The 18,488-nt window shown below is 38.5% G+C and overlaps 1 protein-coding gene across 1 annotated transcript in view; it reads left to right on the forward strand.

The window, feature by feature from the left end:
- The window catches only part of IPO11 (importin 11), a 417,607-nt gene that overhangs the window by 169,928 nt on the left and 229,191 nt on the right, over positions 1-18,488 (forward strand). Inside the window, exons 22-24 of the mRNA XM_063454060.1 lie at positions 6,208-6,284; positions 13,147-13,226; positions 16,047-16,127. Of these exons, the coding sequence (XP_063310130.1) occupies positions 6,208-6,284; positions 13,147-13,226; positions 16,047-16,127 (238 nt within the window). The remainder of the gene's footprint in view (positions 1-6,207; positions 6,285-13,146; positions 13,227-16,046; positions 16,128-18,488) is intronic.

Below are 18,488 nucleotides of genomic sequence, written 5' to 3' on the forward strand. Positions count from 1 at the left end.
GTGTTTTTTTTTTTTTCTTCATTACATCCTGCTTATCCTAATGAAAATTCAGAACTTTTTGGATTGGTGGGATACATTTACACCTACAGCAGGTGCTCCCAGTCACCACTAGCTGTCATGATATTTCTAGGCTATAATCCTGTGCCAGCCATATGGAGTTGAGGGAGTTATGATCCAACAACAGATTTGCAATAAATATGATCAGTATCCTTGCCAAAAGATCTTTTTCAGTCTGTAGCAGCATATGTCTCCTTTTACAAATGATTGAAACCTTTCTCTCATAGAATAAAAAAAAAAAGCTACCACAATTATTTATTCTTTAACATTTGCTTCCTCTGAGGCCTTATGCATTTTTGTAGTATCCGAGGATACTTGTACAACGGGTTATTTAATTCCAATATGGAGTACTTGAGAAGAAAATGTATATACTGTTCCCAGGATTGGATGAATAGCTGTCAAACAGGCAATTGTCCAAGATCCTACTGGTGGAAGGGTGCACTTTGATAATTAACAGAGAAAACGAAAGGTTGGCAGCAGTAAAGATATGCTAGCATGCTTACAATATGTTCCATGTTTATAAGCGGAGTGAGACTGCAGCAGTATGTTGTGCAGGACATACAGTTTCAAGTCCTATGTTATTAGCCAGGCATTAAACACTCACCATGGGTGAATTACTACTAAACAATGCTAGTGGCAAGATAAATGTTTGTGTATTTATGGAATGGATACCTTTAAATTAATTTATTAACCTTCCAACAATGCTACTTTTCCGCCTTGTAGCTTGGTTACTATACTTCATGTTCCCCTTGCTATTGTGTTTTTCTAAATTGTAAGGTCGTTTGAGCAGGGTCCTCATCAACCTATTGTTCCTGCCAAAATCTGTATTGATTTCTCATTTGTTGTTAAATCTCCCCTTAATAATATTGTAATACCATGCTGCCCTGCTTAATCTTAATACTAGAGTTGAGCGAACCCGAACTTTACGAACATTACTTTTTTGGACCCCGGACCCGACACAGACATATAATTGTATGTTCGGGTTGGAGTTCGGTAGGGCAGCCAATCAACAAGCATTTGACCTACTGTCCTCCCCCCGGCCCTCACCCCTGCGCGGCGGGTGGTGGCCCTAAATAACAATAAGGGGGGTACCTACTGTCCTCCCCCCCCCGGCCCCCACCCCTGAGCGGTGGGTGGGGGCCATAAATAAGAATTGGGGGGCCTAATGTCCTCCCCCCCGTCCCCCACCCATTAGCGGTGGGTGGGGGCCCTAAATAACAATAAGGGGGGGGGTCCTACTGTCCCCCCCCCTCCCCGGCCCCCACCCCTGAGCGGTGGGTAGGGGCAATAAATAGAAATTGGGGGGGGACCTAATGTCCTCCTCCTCCGGCCCCCACCTCTGCGCGGCGGGTAGGGGGCCCTAAATAACAATAAGGGGGGGGGGGACCTACTGTCCTCCCACCCCTCCCCCACCCATGAGTGGTGGGTGAGGGCCATAAATCCCCCCCCCCCCCTTCCCAGGTGACACAGAGCACTCTGATTGGTGGATTAAATAACCAATCAGAGTGTTATGAGTCAAATTACACAGTGTGGGAAAATTCCAAAGAACTTTCCCACGCTGTGTAAAATGACACAGAGCACTCTGATTGGTGGATTTCAAGCCAACCAATCAGAGTGCTGTGACAGGTAAATGTAGAGACTTACCTGTCAGAGCATTCTGATTCGATGGCTTAAACCCACCAATCAAAGTGCTCTGAGCCTAATTGCAGGGCGGGGAAAGGCTTTATAAGCCTTCCCCCGCCCTGCAGAGCTCAGTCTGCGCTGAGCCCTCCATGGGTGAAGGAGGATTATTATTTTTTTTGCGCTAGTTTATTTATTTATTTATTTTTTTTAAGTGTGGTTATTCTGGATTTTTATTTGCCCTTTTTTGGGGCTGAAAAAATATTTTAGAAGAAAGAAAACATCAAATGGTAAGTCTATTTTTTTTTTTTTCGCAGGTATTTAGACAAGGGTCCCCCCTCCTTATTTTTAGGATGAGGGGGTTAGGTAGGGGTAATTTTTTTTTTTTTTGCGGAGGTGGGTGACTAGGGGTTTGGGGACCTCTAGTCACCTGCAAGGGGGGGGGGGGATTTTTATTTATTGCCCCCACTCACCGCTCAGAGGTGGGGGCTGGGGGGGAGGACATTAGGTCCCTCCCCAAAATTTTTATTTATGGCCCCCACCCACCGCTCAGGGGGAGGACAGTAGGTCCCCCCCTTATTGTTATTTAGGGCCCCCACCCGCCGCTCAGGGGTGGGGGCCGGGGGGAGGACATTAGGTACCCCTCCTCCAATTTTTTTTGGATCACCGTTTAGGTAATCTTTACTTAGTATTAGTAAATGTGGCTGAAAGACCAATACCGTGGGAATTAGGGAGTCCTCTACTAAGCGGCTGCTTATTTAGATCCAGGTGTCCGCTCAACTCTACTTAATACTTTATTTAGAAATCAAAATATCAGGTATGGGACGGACAAAACCCCTCCCACAACTCCAGGCATACTGCCTGTACATTTGTGGTCAGGGATAAAGGCCGAAGATATTTAGTAAGGTTCGAGCTATACCAGAGCAAGTCGATTGTGGTGTGCCGCTTTAACCCTTTTCCCTACCTTGGCTGGCACAGAGTGCCTCTATGAGAAACCTTTGACTGGGCCTTGGTGCGTTTTCCCTATGTCAGATGGGGGCACGCTATGCTGCGCCAGGAGCTTCGTCCAGTGCTGGATTAGGTTAAGTAAAACCTTACTTTCCACATGTTCTTTTTGTGGGAACCGTAATGAATAATGCAAATAGTGTATTATTCATAGATTAAATAGAAAAAATAAAAATTTATATTGTGTGTACACTCTGCACATGTTCAGCAGTTTTCTCAATATCAAAATAGAAGTGTTTGCACCAGAAAATAAAAATATTGTTTTTTTTTTTTTTTACATTTTTTTTTGGTGGGAGGAGAATTTAAACATTAATAAATGGAATGCACTGCACTGCAAATATGAAAAAGGCCCAAATGAATAAATCATGCAAGAGACTGTATGAATTTACCATTAAAGACTAAAAATAAATTCCCAAAATAGGTGACTTTGATAAATGTCTCCATTGTGTCTGCAGTTAACATAGTAAATCTTGTTAATGTATCCTTGAACTATATATGTTACATATTAACTCTGTGTTTATGCGCCTTGCAGTAATTATTGCAGATAGTAAACTGCTGATGGCAGCAGCGTCATTCTGATTTTTGGACAACAAGGCTGCAGCTCTGGCAGAATAGCTCTCTGACACAGGAATCATTGATTACTCTACTTGTTCATAACATTTCAGATTGCAGTTTGCTCCTAGTCACTGTTTAAGATTTACCGGTGCAACTACATTTACTTGTCGCTGCCAGTCCATAAACTATAAAAAACACGACGAACCCAGAATGATTGTCATAAACTCCAATAGTGTTTGGAGTATGCCCTATATAATAGCATAAATCTTTAAACGTTCCCTGGTGGAACGTTGTCCGCGTGTGTCCTGGAAATCGTGACCCTACTGCATTATTTTGTTCTACATTCACTGAAGAAAATTTAACCCTTTAATCCAGCTGTGTAGGTTACACAGAGAAAGCAGTGGTGCAGGGAATACACTAAATCAAATATAAAACAAGGCTTTGGGAAATGCAAGTTTACTTTTTTTCCTTCCCATTTAGACACATATTAGAAAAAAACAAAAAGTTCATCTGTGCTAATTGTTCATAGAATGTTTCAATCAATTCAATCACCTTTTTTTTTTGTTACATGCTTCACTATCAAGAGTAGAGCTCAGGTTTCATTTTTTTTTGTTTTTTTAAGAATTCTAATGCAATTCTTCAAGTTTCAGTTCTTGTTGTAATTGTGCAGATCTGTATGAACATTGGATATGCTTGGCAACTGTTTCCTTTGTTAGAACTGCTGTAAAACATCGTGTGAAGTACTGGAAATATATCTTGAAAGAACCACAACAACTACTGCTCAGTGTTGTAATGTACTGGCTATGTGGCTGAAAATTAAGAGGTGTAGGGTGACCTGTATGAAGAGCATTAAAGAAACACTTGATGCACCATAACCACTAAAGAACTCTTTAGTGGGTAAAGTGCCAGGAGTACCCATAACCCATGGTGAGTAGTTAAACCATTTTAAAATAGTTTTTCTTCTTACCTGAGCTGCACTGGCCACCACTCGCTGCCTCCCCTACAGCCTGTAAAGAGCCAGAAACTGATTGTATGAACAGCAGTGTGCTGTAGTGGTTATGGTGCTTGGATTGTTCCTTTAATATTGTAGGCTTACTCTCGGTTTGTCACATTACATATGTTTTTATTGCCTACATCTTTTCTATATATGTTGGCTTTCAATCAAATATTTTCCTTTGTTGCTGTTGATGCATACCTGTTAACTACAGGGAACAAAATTGTCATTTGTGTTGTTTATACGGTTGATTAGTAGGTGTTGTTTGTTTTTGATGAATAAGTGTACCTTATATATGGAAAATACTGTAATATCTAAAATTGTTTATGATAATTCAGTTTAATTTATCAAATTAAATTTTTACTGCTTGCTGCCTACAGTACATTAGTGTTATTATCCATTATTAAACTTTTGAGAAAAGGAAAGAGAAAACCGTGTAAATTATAAAACCAAAGAAATGTATAATAAAAACCTTTTTATTTTGTTTTTAACCCCTTAAGGACACATGACATGTGTGACATGTCATTATTCCCTTTTATTCCAGAAGTTTGGTCCTTACGGGGTTAATGTATTTTTTTTTTTTTTTTTTAAATGTTCAGTAAAATTTAATTGAAAAGAAAGCCAAAGAAAGTGAGAAGATAATATAGAGGGAAAAGCACTTACATAATATGCATTAAGCTTAAAAAAATGTGCATTATAGGGATGTTGTGAAAGAAACCTCTAAATGTTTTTTTGCAACTTCTCTCTCCACTAGCTGCATGCCCTTGTCATTGGGAGAGATGGGACTCCATCTATCTTCTGTATTACACAACTGGCTAATAACCATTCATCATGAAGTAATGACTTCTAATGAGAATATTTTCTTAATTGCTATCAGTGTGTGGGTTCGTTATATGACTCCCCCCCAAAAAAGATAATCCCAACAACTCCAACCTCTTCCTTCCAATTAAATATAGTTAATCTGCCAGTTGCAGACACTTGTCCAGAAGTGTGTCCAGAAATGTAAGAACCGGACCTGGGCTGCAGTTCCATTCTTAACACTGAACTAGTGGAACTAGTGAATAAGCTGATAGCATCCATACTGCAAGTGCTGTCTGCCAATTTGCAGCCCTATTCACAGTTTGTCACCCAAACTAACGACCGATCAAGTATCTCGTGCTCTATAACTTATGTGATGAGCATAGATTGTTATGGTGCTTAATTTGTATTGTTTTGGTGATGTTGGTGATATAGAAATTCTAATAATAATAATACAAATCTATGGACAGCAATCCATGGTATAAAACGTAGTAGTTTAGTGGCAAGGTGAACAACTAAATGGCTTGGATAGGATCAAGGTTATACTAAAATCAATGAGAATATGGTATAGATGATGGACGTAGCATCAAATAATATAGAAAAGCACACTCTCCCCCCTCCCCCCCCCATTGCAATGCCTAGGTTCACTGAGCAGTCATATATTTCTATACTCTGTCACCAAAACATATCATTTATGATAATTTTGTCTCTGTGCCATTGCTTACTACTTTCTTGGTTTGAAGAAAATGCTTTAACCATAGGATCTGATTGATAGTTTAAGATTTAAGGGTCAGTGAGATCCTCACAGTTCTTTAATTTCTCATTGTATTAGTTTAGAAGTTTACTGACCCAGTCGGATCACCAGAGATGTTTTGAAGCAGAGCTGTTTCATCTGTGTTTTTTTTTTTTTTGGGGGGGGGGGGGTGTTACGTTATTTTGTGTATTCTTTAAATCATTCTTTTAAAATACAGATTCATTACCACTCTGCATGACTTCTTCATAAAAATAGAGCTGAGCATAGCATTTTCCAACCATCATTATATAAAGTTTGGCTGTGCACACATACAGTATAAAGTAAATCAATGTATGCATTCAATTAAACGTAGCTTTATCTGCCAATATTTAATGTGTGTTAGATTTATGTATTTGATTCATCTAATCTTTACTGTTCTTTCTAGGTTAGTGACCTTGGAAAATTGTCCAACGATAACATTCGAACTCCTCCGAATATTTCAGAACATGTCTCCTTTGCTTGGTAAGACAGCATCATAATTAGTTTGAAAATGCTCTTAATTGGAATTTCTTTTACCATTCCGTGAAAATAGTTATTGGGAAACTATCTCATTTTTTCTAATAAAATTAAGGCGGTGGGATTACCAGGATTAAGCTTTTTGAAGCAATATGACACATATCATGACTAACCTTCTTTTCTGCTTGTGGGGAAGTCCATAGGAACTAAAGCACTTCATCCCCCTGATTTAATGTAACCACTTTTTTTTCTGATCTAGATTTGGTTTCTTAGATTAGACAGTGCTTTACTCATTTCTTAAATACGAAGCATGCCAAGAGTTTATTGTGCATTTAATATTGTTAGCATGAATGTAAACAAAAGACATTGAAGTGCTGAATACAGATGTAATAAAATACAAACTGTAAATCTCACAGGACAGAAGTGTTACTTAAATACAACAAACTGCATGTAAATCCTGTTAATTGATGCTTACACTATCTGTGAGGACCACAAAGGTGAGCTTGAGATGGCATTACTTGCCTTTGAGAGCATTGCGTAGGTTTGGTCGGTGGCCACAGATGCTTCCCATGTAAAGTGGAAGTGGTTTCCTTATGTTGGTTTTGTACAAATAATATTGTTTATTACATTTTCAGCTTTTTTCTTTTGTATGTGTGTGTGGGGGTGGCGGGGGGAGGGAGGGGGTTGTGGTGTTTAACTTTACTTGATATAGACCTATTGGTGGGTCGAAACTTTGCTTTTCACTTTGTTGCAATAAATCTGCCTACGGCGTTCACATTTGGAGTGCCTGGAATCTTTCTTATTGCCTTGTCGTATTGGGATTGCTGGTCCTGTTCCAGAGCACCTGTGGCCGCTGGGAGTGAGTGCGGTTCCTGTGGTCAAATTTTGCTTTAACTTTACTGTCTAAACTTACACCTTTACCCAAAGAGACAGATCTGCTTTCTGGTCCATCTTTCAGTACTGTCACAGATTGTTATCACCAGGGGCTGGAGTTGGCAGAACTCCACTTCTCCTGGTCAGAGCCTCCTTTATTAATCTGTGCCTGCTGCATTATTTAAACCTGGTGCTTCTGAAGTTTCGTGGAGGACGTTGAATACACTGCAGCAATGTATAAGCAGGGGGTGAGCTGTCAGACACTGTCTTTTCGTTTTTCACACTGTGACACTGCAACAGTGTGTGTTAGAATTGAAGGGACAAATAAACAGATCTGTATTATCACAGAGGGTGAAAAGTGTGAAAAATGCTCATATCACAGTGTTTCAATGGCAGTGGGTGCTTCACAATGGGGCAGCTCTCCCCAAGCTGCATGCTTTGAATACATCCCTGCAATATCGCCCCCTGCAGTGCAGTCCTTCACTCTCTCCCCCGCCTACATCTCTTCACTACAATCTCATGCAAGTAGGAAACTGAAAGCACTGTTCCCCGTCCAGGTAGGACTTTGTCTAATACTTAGCATATATAAATTGAACTAAACTGTTTAGTAGGGACCTCAAATATTAATGTTGTACCTTTATCACTGCAGTTCTTACTAACTACAGCTTACTAAGTGTTTTGGTAAATATTATGTACTTGAGCTGGAGTGTTACTGGGACAATATAAAGGTCACAAAGCCTAAAAATCCTCAAGCTTGTGGCTTGAATTTCTTGCATAGGTCACCAATTCTTGCATATGTAATTTTCCAAGATTAGTGCTGAGTTTGCAAAATGTCATAAGAATACATGGTGTACGTATTTTTCACCAAACTTCAAAATAAATTAAATTAAGCAAAACATAAAGCTATGGTTACATCTAAGTATGTAACATGAGTGAGTCAAGCACCTTTTCTTACCAGGAAAGGTTAAAGGATCTTAACATGTATAGCTTGGAGGAAAGACGAGACAGGGTGGAATATGATAGAAACATTTAAAAACATAAAGGGAATAAACACCGTAAAGCAGGAGACTACCATAACAAGAGGACATAATCTTAAATTAGAGGGGCAAAGGTTTAAAAATAATTTCAGGAAGTATTACTTTATAGAGAGGGTAGTGGATGCATGGAATAGCCTTCCAGCTGAAGTGGTAGAGGTTAACACAGTAAAGGAGTTTAAGCATGCGTGGGATAGGCTTAAGGCTATCCTAGCTATAAGATAAGGCCATGGACCTAATGAGAGTATTTAAAAAATTGGGGAGACTAGATGGGCCGAATGGGTCTTATCTGCCCTCACATTCTATGCTTCTATGTTTCTATGTAAGCTGCACTCTCTCAGATTAGAAAAAAAGTAAATAAATGGTGGGACAAAAGTTATGAAGGGGCTTGGTTAGTGGTTTTTCTCTTACTCCAACCCGTATGTGATGGGTTAGAGGCAATATTCAAAGGCGATTAACCCAGTGAATATAATCTACTCATTCATCCAGTCTGAAAAGCAACAAACAATGAGTAATGTCTGGTGGGGTGGATAATTATATAATTATTGAGTAGTAGGTCTCCTAACTCAAAAATAACTTGCCCAGGGCATGCGTAAAAACCCTAGTACTAATACACTATTTTATTAATTATCCTAAATGTATGAATTCTCGAGTGGCATGACCAGAGGACTGGACATACACTGTGAATAATTTTGTATCTTAATGAGGCACACCTCCTAACTCCAGCAATCAAAGACTTGGGACACCACTGGGAGAGTGGTAAAGAGTTGGCCAGTGCCGCAATCACAAAACTGGCTCTGTCCAAAGTAGATGAAACCGCCAGGAAAGGAGCGGTTCAGCTTGTGTTACTGGCACGTGAGCCTAGTGTGAATGCATGCCAGGCTGTGTATCAATCTTACAAGGCCAATCCATTCATGGCAAACCCTGCAGGGAGCACTGTCCCCACGGCACTAGAACTCAGTAGGGTTCTAGTGTCTCCAAAAACGGCACATAAGGGGAACTAAGTCAGGATGGTGGGACAGACCGAAAAGCAGGTCTGTCCCTTCAAAATAAGGATGGTTTGGATGCCTAATGAGGGTGTGAGAGGTTTCACTCTTTGAGTATAGAACAAAATGACTGAGCATCCCCTGGACCAGTTATAATTGTCATTATGTAACCATTCCTACTACCCTTCACTCCACCTCACATGAGCAAAAAGAAAAAAATAGTAGGGGCCATGTACCAGGTCCTTTTACAATTTATTATTACTTCACTTTCTCATTCATTTCATACACCTTTTATTATATAAAATCCCAATTTTCTGTGGTCAGTAGCAAGTGGTGTGCTTTCTATTGCTTTCTACAGAGAGGTTCCTTGTGGCTTTGCCAAAATACCATATTTCAATTATATTAAATCTATTTTTGTCTTTTAATTTGGAGTATTTTTATGCAAGAAAAAATTTTATGCCTCTCACGGGAGTGAGTTAATGCAGTGCAAGTTCGTCAATTGTCAGGTGAATCTCAAATTATATGCTAGAACCGCTACATTTTTCTGCAGCCACTTTGGTCCCTTTGAATTCTGGACAAATCACAATTCAGTGAATAATTACTATGTGTTTTGTTAAGAGACTAGAGGATACTTGCAGCATCATGTAATACTGTCAGCTACTTGATAGATGAATATATGTATCTATCAACTAAATCAAGTAACTGACAACACATATATATGTGTGTATATATATATATATAGTAACAGCATTACATAATGCTGCAAGTATCCTCTAGTAGTATGTGTGTATGACACCAATGTAACCTGGCAGCTGTGGAGAGTGGACTGGAATGTGCATGCGTGAACAATGACGACTCCAGTGTTCTAGTCAGTGTGGGTGCTAGATGCTGTTGAGTGAACATGTGTACTGTGTGACCGTCGCATTCAAAATTACTGAGCGAGTAGAGTAACAAATCTGCATCAAAGTTTGCGTTACATTTGAACATTCCTCCACGGAAACTATTCAGATGATTCAGAGGGCTTTGAGACAATGCAATGAGTGCAGAGCAAATGAAAGTGCATCACAAACGCTTAAAAAATGGCAGAGAAACCAAAACTAAAATCACCTTTGAAATGGAAGCGATTTCAGACCGTTTATGAGATTCAGGTAAATAGGAGACAGCTGATGGCTTTTCCAACAAAGGAGTTTGCAGAGTGGATTGGAAGCTGGGAGAACTGTGTGAGGTCCCTGCTTTGAAGGGGACTGAGATGGTATTGTTCTATATACAATGTTTCCTGTATGTTGCATCTTTTTCAATAAATGTCTCTATTTTTCATATTACATGGCTGGATACTTTCCGGACAGACCTCATATATAAACATATACACACACTTACTCTAAATTTCTTCAGTATTATTTAATAGATTCACTTTTCATGGATCATAGTTTTATCTTTACTCCTTTTACCGGTTTTAGAAGAAAGCCAATTTCTACTCTTAGGTAACATGAAAGTCCCAGTTCTGTTCAAAACATATATTTATAGAGCATATTCTAATAATTTAATTGTAATCTGCAGCTTATTGAATAATGTTTTTTTAACAATTTATTAAACAAATGGGCATAAGAAACGTTACTAGCAATGCTTCGCTGCTTCTAGTCATTTGTCATTAATTCCGATTATTTAAATCTCCATTGTTGAATATTAAACTATTGCTGATTTGTTTTAAAAGACCATTATCAACACACTTAATTATACGAGTTAACTCAATTTCTCAGAGTCTTCTGAGACTCCTATCTTGTTTGGCAATGCCTGTAATAAAAGGAAGGCATCAGTAAAGGCTCAAGCCCAAGATAATTATAGCAACTCTTGATTTTAAATTATCTTTGTGTTTCCAGCACTGTTTGATGGACACCTTCTAAAATAGAACTAATTTGAAAAGCCCAAGCTATTTATTGATATATCTACCGTATATGCTGATAGCGGTCCATTTGCTTCTAATACACATAGAATGTATAGGTTAGCCTGACTGCTGTCAAATCTTCAACTTAAAATTCACCTCCTAATTAAAGAAAAGAGGTCTGAACATTTAGTAGCTTTTTCTTTTCTTTCTTTTTTTTTTCTTCTTTTTTTAAAACTAAAAAAAGAAAATGGTACTTAGGACATGGAATGGTAGATAATGATTTCAAATAATCTTCTTATTGTTGCTATCATTCATAATGGTATCTTTATATTAAGACTTATAATATTTTAGCCATTATTTTTGTTAACAAACAATGTACTTTGGTTTAAAAGGGAACTGTCACTTCTCTGGAATTTGCTATTGAATAAAATATTGGATATCACCTAGAATGTTTGTTACTCTATATTCGTGTGATACTCCATTTTATTTTATATTCATATTAAATGTATCAAATTCCATCATATTCCACTTCAGACAAGACAAAGCTTGGGCAAACGCTGTAAATAAGGACAGGAAATCAGCATGGTTTTATTTTGTTTCTCTGTCTGCTGACTGCCTGGTGCAAAGGACAGTGTCTTAGAATGATTGACAGGGAGCTAAGGTGGAGGGGCCCAGTTGCAGCATAAAGATCTGTGGATTTCTATATTTAGTTTTGTATTTTAACACTATACACACAGATTGGTTTACTATAGGGATGAGTTAACATAATACTAAAAATCCAGGGGGGAGCTAGTTCCCTTTTAAAGGCAAATACACTCCTGGATATAAAATAAAAATACACAATGTATTCCAATGTGTTTCTTTAAAGGACCACTATAGTGCCAGGAAAACATACTAGTTTTCCTGGCACTATAGGGTCTCTAGGTCCCCCCCCCCACCCTCTGGGCCCCCCTCCCGCAGGGCTCTAGGGGGTGGAAGGGGTTAAATCTTACCTGTTTTCCCTCACCGGGCTCCCTCGGCGCGGGGATCTCTCCTCCTCCTTTTCGCCGTCATTGGCTGAATGCGCATGCGCGGCAAGAGCCGCGCGCATTCAGCCAGTCCATAGGAAAGCATTCTCAATGCTTTCCTATGGACGCTGGTGTCTTCTCACTGTGAAAATCACATTGAGAAGCGCGGAAGCGCCTCTAGCGGCTGTCAATGAGACAGCCACTAGAGGCTGGATTAACCCATTTGTAAACATTGCAGTTTCTCTGAAACTGCTATGTTTACAGCAGAGAGGGTTAAACCTAGATGGACCTGGCACCCAGACCACTTCATTAAGCTGAAGTGGTCTGGGTGCCTATAATTCAAAGCACCCATCCCACCAAGTGTTAAATGTCCTGTTGTTCTAAGCAAAGGCTTAATCAATGTGTTAGATCAATACAGAAGTCATGAAGGTAAGCAATGTATTTAAACAAGTCTCTTAAGTCTGACACTATTACAGGTACCCTGTCTGGTAGTGTGGGTAGTGTGGGTAAATAGCAAAATTGTATTACAATGATTCCTTCAATAGAGCGAATAACTATTATATCATCTGATCATTTTTTAAATCGTATCAAACATTTAAATGTTCTACATTGTTCAAAAGTAACTACATTGTCAAATAAGGTTGTGTTAATACAATCTCTGTGATCAAATGGTGTGTAAAAATAAGTCATGAGTATTTGCATAATTTATTTTGGCGTTCTGTGAAGAAAGAAATCAGGATAGGTTAGCCCATCATTTTCATCCTGTCATTACTATCCAGATTTGATGAATTTACACTTTGATATTGTGGAGGTGTATTATCTGCATTACCCATGAGGGTGCAGCGGGGGCAAGATATGGGAGAGCTCACTTTTTCAAACACAGAGCTCTCTAAATCATTGACGTTACCAATTTGTTATTATAGTTTTTTCTTCAGTCATGCCAGGCTAATTGTTCCGAATGTTTAAGTTAATTTTGCTGATTCTCAGTGCTTTTATATATAAACATGTATATTGTAATAATCCCTAGTTTTCTAATTTAAAAACACTATTTAATGTGATTTTTTTTTTCTTAACCTCTCTTCATAGAACTTGGTACTGAAAATCTTCGCATCTGCTTCAAGATCATAAATGCTCATATTTTCTTTGCATCATCTGAATTTTTGCAGGTATACAATACAAAACAAGGCCCCCTTTTTTTTTTTTTTTTTTTTTTTCCTGTTAGTGCTTGTCTTATTTACTTTTTCAATATTAGAAAATCATTACATAATTACCGAAAAGGTCTATTTTTGTGGCATATATATGGCATGTGACCAGGGGCGTATTTGCCGCGAGGCAAACAAGGCATTTGCCTAGGGCAGCACAAAACCAGGATACACCACTGCATGTGACCATGATAGCAGAACACAATAGAGATCTAACCGATTACTTTACTGCAACACAAAACATCTTTACTATATTACATTCATTTTGATCTTTGCAGTTTGCATTAACAAAAGTCCTTAAAAAATTCGTAAGTTTCTGATAAGGAAAATCCATTCACATAAAATATGCATTAGTCTTTCCTTTTTTTTTTCTTTTTTTTTCTTCTCTCATCAGAATACTGTTCACATTCCAGTGTGGAACACACACACTTCATAAAACTTCATGATCAGTTATACAGGCAGTGCTTCAATTACGTTTTATTGAGACCAATAATGTTTTATTTGAGACCATATTCTAACAGGAATATGTATTCAATGAAGAAGCCTTCTTTATAGTGTTTTGTCTACCAATTTGTATCTTCATATAACGAAAACCACTATAAAAAAGATTTAGTAAAGCTTTTATGCAGGAGATGGTAATTATAATCATGAAACCATTGATATCATATAACCTTTAACTAGAATTTAAATTTCGCTTTTTCCCTTGAATTCTAGCATTGATAATGGCATTATTTAATGGAATAATTATACTTCTAACATTTGTATTATTATTATTTACTTATTATCAATCTTTGTGTTGACCAATTTCAAAAGGTTAGACGATGTTATAACTTTTACAAATCCCTTCCTATTGTAGGTGTTCGTTTGCTTTAAAAACTTTCAGACGATAACGGTTGCAAACTCTTGTAGAACATTACGCTACATTTTGCCAAGTAGCCACAATTTGAGCAGAAATATGTTCCTGTATAATTTGACCTTCTTTTAGTTTTGGGTTTATTATACAGTTCCATCATTGGTAGGGGGACACGTGGGTTTCATTGACAGTAAGTAATTCAAGAACTCTAGCTATAATGACATAAATTCTTGGATTAACTTCTGCTGTCACAGCATATCCCAACATTATCATTCGTTCTACTTCTTGCTTCTCGCAGAGCTGGAGGTTGTGTCCATGACAGAAACTAGAGAGATGCTTTGCTCTCTGTACATTGTGATTCTGCTTTATATTTTTATTTTGTCATTGACAATTGTGACAGTAAGTCTCCCAGTAAGATCGCCAGTGCTGTGTGATGCAAGAAGACAGAGCAGAAGTACAGAAAAATATATATAATTATTTTTATCCAAGAATTCCAAGAAAGTGTGCATAAAACACTATGTCTATTTAAAGGAAAACTTTAGTGTAACGGATCACCTGGCACCCCGACTGGGTACCTCCATTGAAGGATGCTCCTAGCATTTCCTGAGGACTTCAAGCACTGCAGCAGACACCATAACCACCGTAGACTCCTCCAGAAAGCAAAACAGGAACCAGTGCTTACAAGATCTTAGCAGTGATTTAGCAAGGGAGTATGGCAAGCATAGCAATCCCTTGTAGCAGATTCCCCCAATAAGAGACGGCACTCCAAATTGAGGGTAAAGTAGAACTCAGGTTTAATGCCACACACTCTGCTTTTATGCAATTCTCCCCTGCAAGGGAGACGCCCACATACATTTATACATTAATCAATCACACAATGGTTACATCCCACAGATTCCCTCCCCTTAGCCTGAGAGGTAACCCAATTATCCGTACAGTCTAAAACATACTTTTTACCCAACTTTTATAACTCTAAAACCATACATCCAATATTGATAACAGTTACATATTATTAATCAGCACATTACAAATACAAACATACCCAAAAATCATACGAATACATTCAGCCGTTCGGGAGATAGTTATAAGTCACTTTTGACTGACCGCAGGCACCTTTTCATGCCCAAAACAGTTCCATGGATTTGGGCTGTGCGGTCGGTCTATTTTACACCTTGAAAACGACTAAGTCCCATTCGAACGAGCGTTCGAATCTTTGAACGGGACTTAGTCTCCAGCTGCAGTGTCGAAGAAGGTACGGGTCAGCGGTGTTCGTGCATTTGGGTAGCCACAAATCGTTCCATAGATTTAGCTGCACACACTGCTGACCGTGTTCGAATAAGTTAAAATGGCCGCTGCCACGTGTTCGTTTGTCGAATGGCGGCCACTTCGACACTTCGACGACTTCGGCACTTCGACTGCATTCGAAGTGCCAGTTTAAAAGTTGTAACACTGCTCCCAAGTATTTAAAGGGCCAGGAACAGCATACAAAATCCGTTGTGCCCAAATACACTTCTTAAAGGGTTAATACACCCCAGGGTCATAGTCACAGGGCAGGAGGCTAGCAACCAGGCTTCTCCAGTTCACAGCGGCGAGGTTGGTTCCGCCACATTTAGTGATAGGAATACCAAGATTCCCGGGGACAAGTAAAGCGATAAAAACCCAAAGTCAAAGTCTCCCAGAGCTGGCTTGGGCTCCTCCTATGATGACGTCAGCTGATGGACGACCTAATGTACATGGGCGGCAAGCGCCCCAATGCGCTAGGAGACCGCTACTAGAGGCTGTATTACCCTATCATGTAAACCTTGCTAAGGAGACAGGGCTAAGGAGACAGGGACAGGTTAGCCAGACTACTAAACTAATTGAATCATTTGTATAGTGTTGTCATAAATGTTACCCATTAGTGATGTCTTATTTCCTTTGCCATATTTCAGATGTATGCTGGTAACCTCTCCCAGTCTTTCCTCGAGCTTCTTAGAGATATAACCACGGAAGGCCAAGTTCAAGTTCTTAAGGTACCTCCTTGCCGCTGTTCACATATAACATTTTATCTGTATATTTTTCTGTATTTAATTACAATTAAAAATAATTGGTTATAATATTGATACATTTTCTATTCATATCTATACACAATTTGATACGTAGAACAAGTTGGGGAGCAAAGATGCTGCAGTTAGAGAAATGAGGCTGGAAGACACAGAGAGAATGTAAAACAGATTACTAAGTATTTAGTGCTGTCTGCGGTCCAAGTTATATGCTTTTGTGATGAAAACTTTAAAGCAGGAAGTAGAATATATTAAAGGGACACTATAGTCACCAAAAAACTTTAGATTAATGAATTGCTGTGTATAGTTCATATCTCTGTTTCACTGCTCGACCATTTAGGAGTTAGTTTCTGCTCTGCCATTTAGGAGTTGGTTTCTGTTTATGCAACTCTAGCCACGCCAGCCCTGGCTGTGACTGACAAAGCATGCATTAGAGCAAAAGGTTTCAATCAGACGTTAAGGTTCTTTAAACGTTTTTATCTCCTGCTCTGTAAATTGATCTTTAATTACATACAGGAGGTATGTAATTAAAAGCTATTAAACGAGCAGGAGATAAGAAAATTCTAAGTTAAACAGTATTTGCAAAAAAGGAAATGTAAAAATTAGATGACTCTCTTTATATGATATATATGATATTTATATGAAGTGTCCAGGAAGGTGTGACTGGGGCTGCATAAACAAAGTGATTTAACTCCTAAATGACAGAGAACCGAGCAGTGAGACTTCAGAGGCATGATCTATACACCAAAACTGCTTTAATAAGCTAAAGTTGTTTTGGTGACTATTCTGTCTCTTTAAGCATTTGCATTTGAAAGGTAGTGAGTCACATGATGCACTGGCAATTTTATGGTTGGCAGAGCATCATGGACGTTGAAGTTTTAGGTCATTTTTGCAGACCCATGGTTCACAGTGTAGCATGACTTCACAGGAGGGGAAATTTAAAGGTCTTACATTTAAGTTTGTATTTAAAGCTATGATTCAGCATTAGAGCGAGTAGTGCTAGAGAATTGCTTTTCTTTTCATTTTTATATTCATTAGAATTATAAAAAATGAGAAATAATGCCTTATTCTTGTAGATTTTATCTTTGTTGGAGACAGTTTTCCATTATCATGTTATTATTTGAACACAAACATCTCGAAATGTTTATTCTTTAGAGATTTAAACATACCATATGAGACAAACTGAAATTATTCTTTCAGCGCATGTTTGCGAGAACCATAATTACACATCTTGAGCTTGACTAAGCCCTGTCCTAATGGTTGCTGTTACTTGATCTCTTTTAGAGCTACAAAAATAACAATGCTGTGTTGCAGAAATGTTCTGAAAAATTAAACATTATGCTTTTTGACACCAACTAATATTTGCAGCAATCTTTCTTTGTATATTAAAAAGATATCATGGACACTGATTTATTTTCTCAGAGAGAAAATGCAATGCCAATGGTTACATCTCATATAAAGTCAAATGTTAAACAATAGTTTACATTTATTCTGATGTTAACATTTTAATAGATGGATCCACTTTTTGTTTTCATATCTATTTAATAACACAGTGTTCTTACAACTTTACATGAATTCAAGCATAGTGTGCTAGGAAATATTTATTCTATACTTTTCACATTATATCTCATTCGAGTTGTTGCTGATTATGAATTTTTTTTTAAAAAAAACAAACAAATCCTGGTGTATCCACAGTTGAGCTGCATGTTAATGTTCTGGGAAGACTAAATGCAGTTATTAAGTACTAAAATGTAGGACTCTGCAGGCTAGAAGGAGTGGGTCAGTCTTTTTTTTTATTCTTTATTTTTGTATTGCATAAACCATACTTTGAACAGTAATTTTCGGTAGAGGTAAGACCATGCGTAACCTGGTATGGGTGGAAAACAGGATAATTGCACCAAATTTTATACATGCTTTGAACATGGGCTTAGGTCCCTCTGTAGGGGAGATGGCTCGCCGTGTGTGTTTAGCTGCGTAGTTCGCCTACTTGGTCCTATGGCCGATGTCCCGTGATGCCGGGGGGCTAAATAGGAGGTAGCGTAGCAGAGGTGTCAACATGCGTGTGTTTAGTGAGGTTGCGAATGAGGATGTGGTTAGTGCATAGAAGTGTGAGGTCTCATTAGCATGTTTTCGGAGGTGCTTAAAGCGATAGGGTGTAGCTTCTCCTTAGTGTGGCGACTCAAGCTGTTGGTTGTACTCTATGCCATGAGTGTAGGTACTCCTGACCAAGGGAGTTGCAGGGGGGTAGGAAGTGTGTATGTGCTGCCATTCTATACATTTGATGGGACTAACTGTTCCAGGTATAATTATGTTGTGTGTAGCTAGTGCCAT

This window comes from Pelobates fuscus, chromosome 5 (genome assembly GCF_036172605.1).
Source record: "Pelobates fuscus isolate aPelFus1 chromosome 5, aPelFus1.pri, whole genome shotgun sequence".
Lineage (NCBI taxonomy): Eukaryota > Metazoa > Chordata > Amphibia > Anura > Pelobatidae > Pelobates > Pelobates fuscus.